This window comes from Ailuropoda melanoleuca, chromosome 3, assembly GCF_002007445.2.
Source record: "Ailuropoda melanoleuca isolate Jingjing chromosome 3, ASM200744v2, whole genome shotgun sequence".
NCBI classification, from domain to species: Eukaryota; Metazoa; Chordata; class Mammalia; order Carnivora; family Ursidae; genus Ailuropoda; species Ailuropoda melanoleuca.
The window spans coordinates 34,499,122-34,512,297 of record NC_048220.1 but is presented as its reverse complement, the minus strand read 5'-3'; the positions used below and the strand labels follow the sequence as shown (position 1 = coordinate 34,512,297).

Below are 13,176 nucleotides of genomic sequence, written 5' to 3'. Positions count from 1 at the left end.
CCAGTGCTGAAAAAGAGGGGCATGGGCTGTCACGGACAAGGTCCGAGCGAAGGGCAAAATCTGGAATTCTGGGCTGTGCTCCCTAAGGTGTGAATGCTAAGGGGGTCAGGCTTTTGGGTTTGGTATTTGCGGATCAGTTAAATGGTGCTGCATTCCATCATTCTAGAACGTCATCTCTCATACCAGCTTGTCCCTGGTCGAGGACGGTCCTCACAGTGGGAAAGAGAAGTACGAGCAGGTGACTTTGGGCACCCACAGCCCTACCTGTAGGAAAAACAATGACACAGCTGACAAGGAAGGACAAGTGGCTTACTGTGTACAGAAGACATTTTAATACACCAGGGCACATTTACATCATATCAACAGAAGCACGTGTTTCCCACCCAGTGGCTGCCTGTTCACAACAGCGCAGATCACTGAAATTTGGATTTTGAACTTCATGACTAACATCAGACACACTGAGCCTGTAAGAAAGCAATCACAGGCAGACAGGAGGAAACAGGATGTTGTGTAGACAACGCAAGCACGCCTGGCTGCTGAAACAAACACGATGTGTTGCACGCCTCCTCGGTCGGCTGGAGAATGAAAGCCTTAGCATGACTGCATCATCGAAAGCAGTGACACTGTGTCCTGCTAGCTCGTTTAGCATCCTTTCTCCCGAGCTATGTACCTGCCCATCCAATCTAGCGAAGCTATGCTGATCTACAGCCTAGTCATTTCCGGTTAAAACGTTCCTATGCCAAGATGCTTCACTACTAATTAGTGACTGTAATTCATTTAGCAGTGCTTTGTGCTGCTGGACATTCACGGCTGCCCCGGCCATGACCCCAGCCCAAACCAGTGCTGCCCTCGAGATGTGTTAGCCATTAGCAGAGTATGGACTTCCACGAAGTTCGGGGCGTGGGCAGGGTTGCAGGGCTTGGGTGCCCACCCACCCACTAGGGGTCACTGAATGCAAGGGGGTGGGTGGCCCTGCTTGCGTGTAAGAGTGACAAAACCAGGATGCTTCTGGTCTTGCTTGGACTTCTCAGATGCTCCACACAGGTAAGGGAGTAAACAGAAGAACATTGTAGGAATTCCAGACAAAGGGCTGCAATACTCGGCTTGTTTTCTAAAATTCTGAGCCCTGAGCCTTGGTTGTCACAAATCTAATTGATGAGACATGTTCCAGCCGGTTAGATAGTAACTTTTGGCCCAAGTTACAGAATAAAGCCAAAGAATCTGATACCATCATCTAGCAATCATGGTGCAGGTTTAGGCATCCTTCTGGTTTTTGGAAAACTTGTCCTGATGTTTCCAATGTGTGGTGGTGGGAGATGCTTATAATCAGTTGTTCTGCACTCTAGATGCAATGCTTTTTCATTTCTAACTGGAAACACGTGGTGGGTCTGTAACCTGCTTAGGACTGAAAACCCATCTTAACGCTTGGAGGCTGTGCTCTCTAGTTGATGTGTCCACGGTTCCTGACTGGCCACAGAGGTGCCTCGGGCACAGCAGCAACTCACTGGAAATAAAAACTAGGGGTTCAGACTACAGACATAGTACGGGGTTCCTATCCTATTATACACTGTACAGATGTGAAATGGCGCAGAGAGCTGGCTCCCTTCCCCACGGAGAGCCTCTGATCCCACTGCCATGCAGCAAGTGTTTCTCGAAGTCTTTCCCTGCAATGACACACACAAGGTCACAGCAAGAGGAGGCACCAGGGGACTACAGCGCATCAGGACTTGAGTCAAAACGCATGAAAGATGCAAGTTGGAAACATGCCAGTGGCCTCTGACACTCCTGGGGTTACCAGCCTGGAACAGAACTGGGTCACCTTCTTCCCCTTGCTCTTTTCATATATAATCAGAGATGGAGTCAGGGCCAGTGCGTAGTTTATAGTGTTTGGAGAAAAGCAAAATAGCTCAGGCAAATAATATGTGGGAACCATAAAAAAAAAAAGAAACAGAAGGAAAGAGCTGGTTTTAATTCTTAACAAAAATATGGTTGCTCTCACAGCAGAGAGGCACTGTTCACAGCTCTGCCAGAAATTCTGGGCCTGTTAACTCAGGAGAAAATCCTGGAGGTCAAGTTAAAATCCAGCATTGGCTTCCTACCCACGTTTAATTGCCTGAGTGCTGCTTGCCTCCTTGGAGGTCTGGTGTGGCAGGTGTGGGATCTGTTCCTTCTGCCTGTTTTCTCTGTCTGGGCTTCCCTGTTGCCTGCTTACTGCCATCTTGGCAAGGCCTTACTGTCGGTAAGGACAAGGTTTCGGTGATCCGAGCAGCATCTCGTAGTTCTGTTATTCCAGTCTATAAAGGAATGTATAATCGGTTCCACATTTTGGTTCACCTGATACTGGCCAAAAATGAGACCAAAAATAAAAGACAAAATCAAACCCCCAAATGGTGATTTGTTTCATTACTGAGAGGTGGCTCACTGCACTGGGGCTTTGCTGAGAAGATACCTACCATAGTGTGTGTAATTTAAGGGAGTTTCCAAGTGTAAATTTTACCCTCTTCCAAATTCGCTTCCATTCTACTCAGACTATAACCCTTGTACCGTAAGGGAGAGCTTGACTGGACTACATGGTAGACATGGTCCCGATGTGACAGTATTTTCCGGTCCTCCCCAGACACAGGTCTCTGATAAGAGAGCAATTCCCTCTCAAGGAGCATACTTATTAGAAGAAGGTGAGCAGTATTCTAATAACTCCTTCACAGCTGGCTTGTCTGGGGAAGAAAAGCCCAGATTTGAAGCATTTGCCCATTTCCATGGTGTAAATATTGCCAGTATTTACCAATCATCACCAGTTTCAGCTGCCCAGCTTCCCATCACTGTCTGGGGGATGGGAGCGACGTGCTCACTAGGCTCTTGCTGGCGGACGCGAGCTGATAGGGTGTGCTGACTCCGAACGCCACTGGAAAGCCTCAGAAATCTGGTTACTTCGAATCCGCTCCCATTCATTGCTTCCTGGTTCAATTCCTGCGCCCTCTTCAATCAGATGGGGGAATTCTGACCTCTTTCTGAGATTTGCTAGCTCTGAAGAGCCTCACGCAGTCATCGCCCACGTCAGTGTCCATTTGCCCATTTGTCACAGGGTAGTTAGAATGAGTGGAAAAATAAATCTACATCTAAATATTCCTTTTAAAATAAAGGCTGTGTGGAGTAACAGAATGGTACCAATAGAAAGGGAAAGCAGAGCTTCTCTAGTGTGACCCTCTCATCGTAGATGAATGACCCGATGCAGAGACTGGGGAAGTGGCTCGCTCAAGGCCACACAGTTAACGAGTGGTGAAACTCCGTCCCAGGAGACCCGGGACTCTCCGTGTCTGTCACGCTGCCTCCTCCCAAAGGCTTTCGTACACATTTTTCTAAGGTGTGTGAGGTGTGGAGAGGTGAGAACTACTGTCAGCAATTCCCTGCCTGCGTTGGCAGGAAGTTCCTGGCCTGAGGTGGCAGGAAGTGTCCCAAGCAGATGTGGAGGACTTCATGCCTTATTCGGGCCGTTCTCTTCTTGTGGGTCTTTGGTTTGTTCCAAGGCTAGACTAGCCGGCCTTTTATTAAAGTCCCTTTTTACTCTTAAAAGAAAAAACAAGCAAACAACCAGGGCTTATTGTTGGAAAGAAAAAGAAACAATTTAAGCTTTGAAATGACAGAATTAAGCCCCACGATGTATAAAGTGGCATGAGCCAAGGAAACCATCTTAAACACGTCACTGATTTTAAGTGTTTTTAGTCCCATGCCTCTGTCCTTCCCTGAAACAGAAACTTGGTGCTAAGCTAATTTAACTAGTGCAATTTTTGAAATCTCATACGGGGGGAGGGGGAGCTTCTGAATTTTCCAATTTTTTTCTATTATGAATACATATCATTTTTGATGTGAAAAGAAATAAATGTTAAAAAATCTATTAAGGCTCTGTGAGTAAGTCTGGCAGAAACACCCCATCGTCTGCTGGGCTGCTGCGGAACCAGGGCTTACTTACTTTTCTCTGTTGAAAATGATGAACTCCTTCTGGACAGACTCCAGATGCTCTTGAAGAAGGCACATCTTCCGGGGGAACAGGTGGGAGTGGGGTGGGGAGAGAGAGATGCAGTTAGTGGACCAGTGGGGATCCTCAAACGTCAAACAGCCAGTGACCTCCTGTCTGTCCACTGGCTCAAATCTCACAAGCGCCAGTGCATCTTCCCAATGGACACCTATCTAAAAATATGTGGCAGGAGACCCCAATTAGAGTAACAGGTGAGCAAATAAGGAAGAAACCACCAGAGGATAAAGCAGGTCAACTCTGCTCCCCACAGCAAGGAAGACGTGGGTTTTGGCTTGTGGGTTTTGGCTTGTGAGCTTGATGTCAGCCCATGAAGAAACAATAGTTTTGAGGTGGGTGGGGATGAGGGTTTACTGACCTGGTTACCTACTCGCCAGTCATCTCCTGGCCCTGCTGTGAAAGGTTTGGACATTCTACTTGGATTTAATGAGTAGCCTGGAAACACTGAGTTCTGCTGGAATGTTCCCTTCAACAACGGGTAACTATAGACCTCAGGAGCAATGAGCAGGATCTTGTGACTTTCTCAAATACATGCAAAACATTTGCTTTGACTGTACTATCCAGCTTTCAACATCTCTTGATGACTTCTCCATTATAATGAGAAAATTTAACCTCAAAATGGTGATTATCATCAGGCCCAGGACAGTGTGAGACCCAGATCAACTGTTTTACAAATCTGCAACAAAATACTTCCAAATGACTTTGGATGAAAAAAAAAATTCCCTGAGGAAAAAGTAGTTATTGATTCATTCATTTTTTTAAAAAAAATCTAGGAATTAGGAAATAGTAAGGCTTCTTCAAGTACTGGAGAATGTTCTTTCCTGAGTGCATGTTTAGGTGATAGAAGAGGCAAATGAAAAGGAGAGGACATTTCAGAGGAGTGGGGAGGGGAGCAAGACAAAGGAGAGAAAGAAGGCTCTGCTACACTTAGTCTTGTTCTCAAAATGGGGTATTTGTATCCCTGAGGGTTTCTAGTATCAATCATGATGACATGAAACCGTGGGGGTAAATAAAATCTGATAGAGCTTCTTGGAAGCAGCTTTTCCCCAAGATTTTTATTTAAAAATTTATTTATATAAATAAATATATATAGCTTATACATAGTGTTCTTAGAAACATCTTTATTAGATGTATTGTTTTTCCCCTAGTTTTACTGAGATATAATTGGTATGCAGCCCTGTATAAGTTTAAGGTATATAGCATCATGACCCGATTTTCATATATTGTGAAATAATTACAACAAGTTCAGTTAACATCAACTGTCCCATAGATTAGAAAAGGAAAAAAAAAGGTTTTTCCTTTTGATGAGAACTCCTAGGATTTACTGTCTTAACACCTTTCTCTAGATCATACCACAGTGTTAGCTGCAGCCATCATGTTGTCCTTTGCTTCCTGCTGCTTATTTATCTTATAACTAAAAGTCTGTACCTTTTGACCTCCTTTATCCAATTACCCAAACCCCACCCCCCTGCCTCTGGTTACCCAAAATGTGATCTCTTTCTCCATGAGTTCGTTGATTGGTTTGATTCCACAAATAATTGAGATCTTGTAGCATTTGTCATTCTGACTAATTTCACTTAGCATGACACCCTCCAGGTCCATCCGTGTTGTTGCAAATAGCAAGATTTCCCTCTTTTTAAAGGCTGTATTAATATTACTATGTGTGTGTGTGCATACCACAACTTTACCCGTCCACCCATGTCTTGGCTGTTATAAATAATGCTGCAGTGAACATAGGATGTTGGTATCTCTTCAACACAGTATTTGTGTTTCCTTTCGATATATCCCCAGAGAATTCCTGGATCATAGGGTAGTTCTAGTTTTAATTTTTTGAGGAACCTCCATACTGTTTTCCATAGTAGTCACACCGATTTACATTTCCACCAACAGTGTTTAAGCGTTCCCTTTTCTCCACATCCTGGACGAAATTTGGTATTTCTTGTCTTTTGATGATGGGTATTCTACTAGGTGTGTGCAGTTTTGATTTGCGTTTCCCCGATGTTTAGTAACGTGGAGCACCTCTTTTTGTACCTGTTGGCCTTCGTATATCCTCTTTGGAAAAATGTCTATTCAGGTCTTTTACCCATTTTTCAATTGCATTATTTGGTGTTTTTTTGTTTGTTTTGTTTTTTTTTGAGTTGTATGAGTTTTATACATTTTTGGATAATAACACTTTATCAGATACACGATTTGCAAACATTTTTCCCATTTCGTAAGTTGTCTTTTTATTGATGCGGTCCTACTTGTTTATTTTGGTCCTGGTGCGTTAGGTATTATATCCAAAAAATCATTGCCAAGGCCATTGTCAAGGAGCTTTGTTCCTACCTTTTCTTCTAGGAGTTTTATTGGTTTCTGGTGTTACATTTAATTCTTTAATCCATTTTGAGTTAATTTTGGGGAGTTGATTTTTGTAAGGTATAGGGGTCTAGTTTCATTTTTTTTTTTTACATGTGAATGTCCAATTTTCCCAGCACCATTTATTGAAGATACTGTCTTTTCTCCATTGAGTATTCTTGTCTCCCGTGTCAATATCAATTGATGGTATTTCTATGGGTTTATTTCTGGGCCCTTGATTCTATTCCATTGGTCTATGTGTCTGGTTCTCCGCAAATACCATACTGTTTTAACTACTCTAGCTTTGTAGTATAGCTTGAAACAAGGACATATGATGCTTCCTACTTTGTTGTTCTTTCTCAGAATCGCTTTCCTATTTGGGGTCTTTGGTGGTACCATATAGATATTATGATTTTTTTTTTGTTCTACTTCTGTAAAGATCCCCTTGGCATTTTGATAGGGATTGTACAGAATCTATAGATGGCTTCGGGTAGTACAGACATTTTAACAATATTAATTTTTCCATCCATGAATACAGGATTCCTTTCCATTTATATGTGTTATCTTTAATTTCTTTCATCAGTGTCTTATGGTTTTCAGTATAGATATTTTTCACCTCCCTGATTGAATTAATTCCTAAGTATTTTATTGGTTTTTTGATGCTATTGTAAATAGCATTGATTGATTTTTTTTCAGATAATTCATTGTCAGTATATAGAGATGCTACTATATGATAATTTTGTATCCTGCAATTTTACTGAATTCAGTGGTTAGATCTAACAGTTTCTTGGTGAAGTCTCTACAATTTTCTATATATAAAATCATGTCATCTTCAAATAGGCAATTTTGCTTCTTCCTTTCCAATTTTGATGTCTTTTATATCTTTTTGTTGCTTGATTGCTCTGGCTAGGTCTTCAGGGCTATGTTGAATAGGAAAGATGAGAGTGGGGACCCATGTCTTGTTCCTGATCTTAGAAGAAAAGCTTTCAGTATTTCATCACTGAGTATGGTGTTACCTGTGGGCTTGTTATATATGGCCTTTATTAAGTTGAGGTATGTTCCTTCTATACCTAATTTGTTATGAGTTTTTATCATGAACAGATGTTGAATTTTTGCCAAATGCTTTTTCTGTGTCTCTTGAGATTATATGATTTTTCTCTTCCAATTCTATCATTGTGATATATCACATTTATTGATTTGCATATGTTGAACCATCTATGCACCCCAGGCATATATCCCACTTGACCATGGTGAACATTTCTTTTAATGTACTGCTGAATTTGGTTTGCTAGTATTTTATTGAGAATTTTTGCATCTGTATTCATCAGGGATGTTGTCCTGAAGTTTCCTTTTCTTTTCAAGTCTTTTTCCGTCTTCGGTATCAAGGTAATGCTAACCTCATAAAATGAGTTTGGGGATGTCCCCTCCTCTTCGATTTTGTGGCAGAGTTTGAGAAGGATCAATGTTTATTCTTCTTTAAATGTTTGGTAAAATTTACCAGTGAAACTATCTGTCCTGGGCTTTTCGTTGTTGGGAGATTTTTGATTACGGATTCAAAGTCCTTACTAGTAATTGGTAACTTCAGATCTTTAATTTCTTTGTGATTCAGAATTGGTAGGTTGTATGTTACTAAGAATTTTTCTTAGTAAAAAAAGCCCATTTTTTCTAGGTTGTCTAGTTTGTTGTGTATATAGTTGTTCATAGTAGTTTCTTATGCTCTTCACATTTCTGTGCTGTCTCCTACAGACAGGAGCTGTAATGTCTCCTCTTTCATTTATATTTTATTGATATGGATCCTCTTTTTTCCTTCATTAGTTGAGCTAAAGTTTGTGTTTTTTTCCTTTGAGTACAGTTCACCAAGTGTTTTTCTTTAACATTAAAGTATTACATAAAACCTAAATACATAAACATACATAATATATTATACAACACTTTTACATATACAATATTTTATGTTTATATATGTATATGTTTATATATAATATATATCATATATTAACAAAGCATATTTATATAAACATACATAAAATATTGTATTTAAAATATATGTAAAATTAGTGTGTAATATGTTTATATATTTGTATATGTATATATGTTTATATAGACTATATAAACAAAACATTTATATAAACATATATTAAGATTTATATACATATATGGACATATAAAATGTTACTTAAAATATAACATGAAAAATATTTAAAATATTAACATTTTAAAATATTTTTAACATTAAAAGTCAAGATTAAAATCAACTAAAATGTAGAAATTCATGTGAATTTTTTTTTCTCTATCACCTAATTCTGTTTTACTTAGAGATATAAAATAGACACTCAGAGAAGAATTTGTGATCTGGCACAGTAGACCCCACGAGTCCCCCCACCCCCTCCCCCTGGTCCATGAAGCATTCGCATTCGACATGTTCTCTTTCCTCTGCTTTAGGTGAAAAAGTTTAAGAAGTTCAGTGACATGGCTAAGTCAACAACAGTAGCCAGAAAGAGAAGATGAGGGAAAGGAGGGCAAGGCAAATGGAATGGAGGGATGAATGTGACTGAGAAGGAAAAGGTTAGTTAGAACTCTTTGAACCCGCTTCTCAGGGATGAGCAGAGCAGACAGCTACTAGACTGGTAGGCATGGAGGTGGCATCAGAAGTATCTGAAGGGATTGGAGCAGGTGGAAATCTCAGGAGATGGTAAAAGAGGATTTCAGTCATTTGCCTCAATAGCAGATCAGCTAGGCGATGTGTCTGTCTTTCTCGTTTTATACTTTAAAGTTGTTGATAAGCAGAGAGGGATAAAGGGAGAATATTCTGGAAGCAAAGAAGTAGAGGCATCTGACATGAACAGGAACAAAAGCAGGAACACGGGAAAGAAAGAAGTTAGGAGTCAGGGCATAGAATGGAAAAGTGAAATATCATAACTGATCATTTTGCGGACACATTACATGAAATAATTGACTCAGAGTAAGTCTATGAAATGGGTACCGATATCAACTCCATTTTAGAAATAAGAAAACAAGAGAAAGGGAAAATTGTAGTGCTTTTACTTTATTTAATCACACCCTAGATTCCGTAGCAATGGATCTCAACCTTAGCCGCAGATACAGAATCACCTATAGACGGTTTCAAATACCGAAGCCCAGGCCACACTCCCGGACTCCGGTGTACCTGACCTTGGGTGGGACCCAGACACCAGTACACTGAAAAAGTCTTCCCAAATGCGGAAGTGTGATGCTAAGTTTGAGAAGCACTGATGCAGCAGGGACCTGGAGGAGAAGTCCAAGGGGTCATACGATAAGCTTTCAGCATTATTAATGGTCAGTATGCCTCACTAACATTATCTTACTTTCTCCTCAGATCAGTTGTAAGAGGGAGGTCCCATTACTATTGCTATTTTTTTTTAATATAAAGGAATCAATGCTTACAAAGGATACACGAGTTAGTATTTAAAGCATTCCATTTAAAAGAACCATATAGCTGTTTGGTCAGTAACCACTGTGCACACTGCCTCATCTAGTCACAATAGGAAGTATTCACAGGAGATGACAGCTCTCACTGGAGAGAAGGGACATGTGCTCTCTAACAGATTCTAAACAGTTTGTCGAAGATCAACTGTCACCATGCTGATTGTGTTAGCATTGACTGTTCAACATACAGAAACCATCATTGCAGATAGTTATGCACCTCACATTCCGTCTTTTCACAAGATAATTCTACCTCTTTCTTATCCTTATTATAAGTTTAGAGCTTTTCAAGCCTGCCTCTTTCTGTTCCATACTCACTAACGCAATTCCATTTCTTAGTCTTGAAGCACACAGACCCTCCTAACGGTGGGCGAAAGAAGTCTACATGACTACGAGATGAAAGGAAGAGAATTTTCCCTCTCCCTTATGGCTACAGATAAGAGATCTTCATCATGAAGGCAAAACAAAAACAACATACACACACACACACACACACACACACACACACACACACAGATTCTAGCTGATATTTCTAAGAAAGTGTCTTGTAAGACTTTTGGACTTCAGAGGTTGTTGATAAGCCCTGTGGAAACAGATTCTACCCTCCAGGGTGTCTACTATGTTGAGTGGAAAGCTTCCTTAATAACCTGTGGGCCTGGTGATGGTAGTCACATTTATATCCCTTTCTCCTGAGATGTAAATAACTACATAGATTATCTTTACAAGTTGAGAAGGCATCTGAGGCATGACTCCCCTCACCTCTTTTCCCACAAGAAAAAGTTAAAAAACAAAAACAAAGCAATTCTACGAGAGTTACACATATTTATGTAAGATGTGCATAAATACATTTTTATATTTATAGAACTATATATGTCAAATATATATTATTATATAAATATAAAATACATATACAAAAACAAGATATGTATAGATATATATATATAAAATATTATAATAGGTTTTATTTTCCCATACACGAAATTGGCATTGTAGGGCTTTTCCCCTTAATAAAGCTTTTTAGGATATACATATATGCCCATAGGATAATTATATCTTGCAAATTCTCTCTCACACCCTAGCATCTCTTAAAACAAATTTTTTTTTTTGAGAGAGAGAGTGGGGGTGGGAAGGGCAGAGGGAGAAGGAGAGAGAGAATCTCAATCAGGCTCCACGCTGGATATGGGGCTTGATCTCACAACCCTGAGATCATGATCTGAGCCAAAATTAAGACTGAGTTACCCAGGCGCCCCTCTTAAAACAATTTAACCAAAACAAACAGACCAGATAAAACACAGGTTAACAGGTTTGCAGGATACTTAAAGTACATCTTTAAATGAAAATGATGGCTCTATGAATACAATTAATTGGGCTAAAAATTACGACAGAATTTCCATTTTAATGAAATGCCAAATAAGAGAGCAGGTGGAAGGTAAAGGAGAAGATAAGTCAATGGGTTTGTTGCGCATGTTTTTTCCCAACCAGAAAGCAGGATTTAAAGATTGAGGGAGTAGTAGGAGACCATGCATTATCACTAAAATGACCACAGTGGGATTGCTGACCACTTTTCCAGGTCAGATCTGGTTCCAGATCTGGTTCTTCTAGGTTTAATACAGGTAGCCACACAGAAAACAAAGGATAAGGGCGTTTCAGGACTGGTACATCCTGAGGGTATAGAAATGCCTTCATTATTTCAAAAGAAATGAAATGGCAGATGGTTGCCAACAGTTGGAAATACCAGTCCTGTGGTCAAGAGGCCTGGGCTAGACGAGGAACCACATCAAATGTTTGCTCTTCCAGAAAGCCTGTCTTGGACCTTCACTCAGGAGCCATCAGTAATTCCCAGAGCACTTTGTCCCTCTAAGGGCAGCAATAACTAGCAAGTCAGAGATACTTCCTGACATAGCAGGCACTTTACATCATGTATTGAATGAATGAATGAATGAATGAATGAATGAATGAATGAATGAATGAACGAACATGGTAATGCTGTAATGAGCTGTGAAGATTGATCCTCGCATTTTAAAAACCTTGATGTGAAAGAGTAGATAGAGTGCTATTTGGAGGTTCATGATCTTTCTGATTCTTCTTTGGGGGAATACTAACCCTTACTATGAGGCAAAATAATTTTTATTTTTAAACTTAGGGTACCAGATTAGGAGGAACTAGAACATTATATTAGAGTAGGCAGCTCCAAGCTCCCCATCAACAGAAACAAAAAAGCAAGCAGAAACTGTCAGAATTCTGGAAAGCAATCAAAGGGGTTTTTTTTGTTTTTTTTTAACAACCAAGGAAACACTAAATCAAGAAAAAAAGCAACTTAAAAAATGCTCCTGGTGCTCAAGGAAATCTCTGTCAAAATATTAGCTAAACACAAGCTAACATAACAGGAACTGCAGGGATGACACATGACAAGGAATACGGTATTTGCAAAAGTGGTTTGTAAAAGTTACTTTAAAAAGGATAAATACTGCCTTCAACAATCAAAAAAGAGCAAACCCTACAAAAGGAGAGAATCTGATTTCTGGAGGTACTGCATTATAATACTCAAATGTCAGGTTTTCTTTTTCTTTCTTTTTTTTTAAATGTCAGGTTTTCAACAACAAAATCAGAAGGCCCATTCAAAGGAACAGAAATTATCCCTGAGGATGCCCAAACATTGGATTTACTAAACAGACTTCATTTTTTAAAAAGATTTATTTATTTACTTGAGAGAGAGAGAGAGCAAGAGCAGGAAGGGCGGAGGGAGAGGAAGAGAGAATCTCCAGCAGACTCCGCCCAGTGCAGGGCTAGATCTCACAACCCCAAAATCACGACCTGAGCTGAAACTAAGAGTTGGACACTTAACCGACTGAACCACCCAGGAGCCCCCAAACAGAGACTTTAAAACAACTATCTTAAACATGCTCAAAAAGATAAAAGAAACTGTGGAAGGAAACCATATGTTAGGGCACAAAAACAGTCTCAATACACTTCAAAAAGATTAAAATCATACAAATTATCTTCTCTGACCACAACAAGATGAAGCTGGAAATCAACAACAGAAGGAAAACTGGAAAATTCACAAATATGTGGAGATTAAACAACACATTCTTCAACAAACCACTGTGTCAAAAAAAAATCACAACAAGAATTAGAAAATACCTCAAGATAAATAAACAAAAAACCCCAACATACTAAAACTTAGGGGATGCAGTGAAGTCAGTAATCAGAGGGGATTTAATAGCTATAAACGTCTACCTTAGAAAAGAAGAAATATCCCAAGTCAATAACCTAACTTCATACCTTGATGAATTAGAAAAAGAAAAGCAGGCTAAACCCAAAGCTAGCAGAGGGAAGGAAATAATAAAGAT

The 13,176-nt window shown here is 39.8% G+C and overlaps 1 protein-coding gene across 1 annotated transcript in view; it reads right to left on the bottom strand.

The window, feature by feature from the left end:
- Positions 1–318: 318 nt before the first annotated feature.
- STK32A (serine/threonine kinase 32A) overlaps positions 319–13,176 on the bottom strand; it is a 129,082-nt gene continuing 116,224 nt past the window's right edge. The window contains exons 12-13 of the mRNA XM_011232903.3: positions 3,968–4,032; positions 319–3,563 (exon numbers count right to left, since the gene is read on the bottom strand). Of these exons, the coding sequence (XP_011231205.2) occupies positions 3,473–3,563; positions 3,968–4,032 (156 nt within the window). The 3' untranslated portion in view covers positions 319–3,472. The remainder of the gene's footprint in view (positions 3,564–3,967; positions 4,033–13,176) is intronic.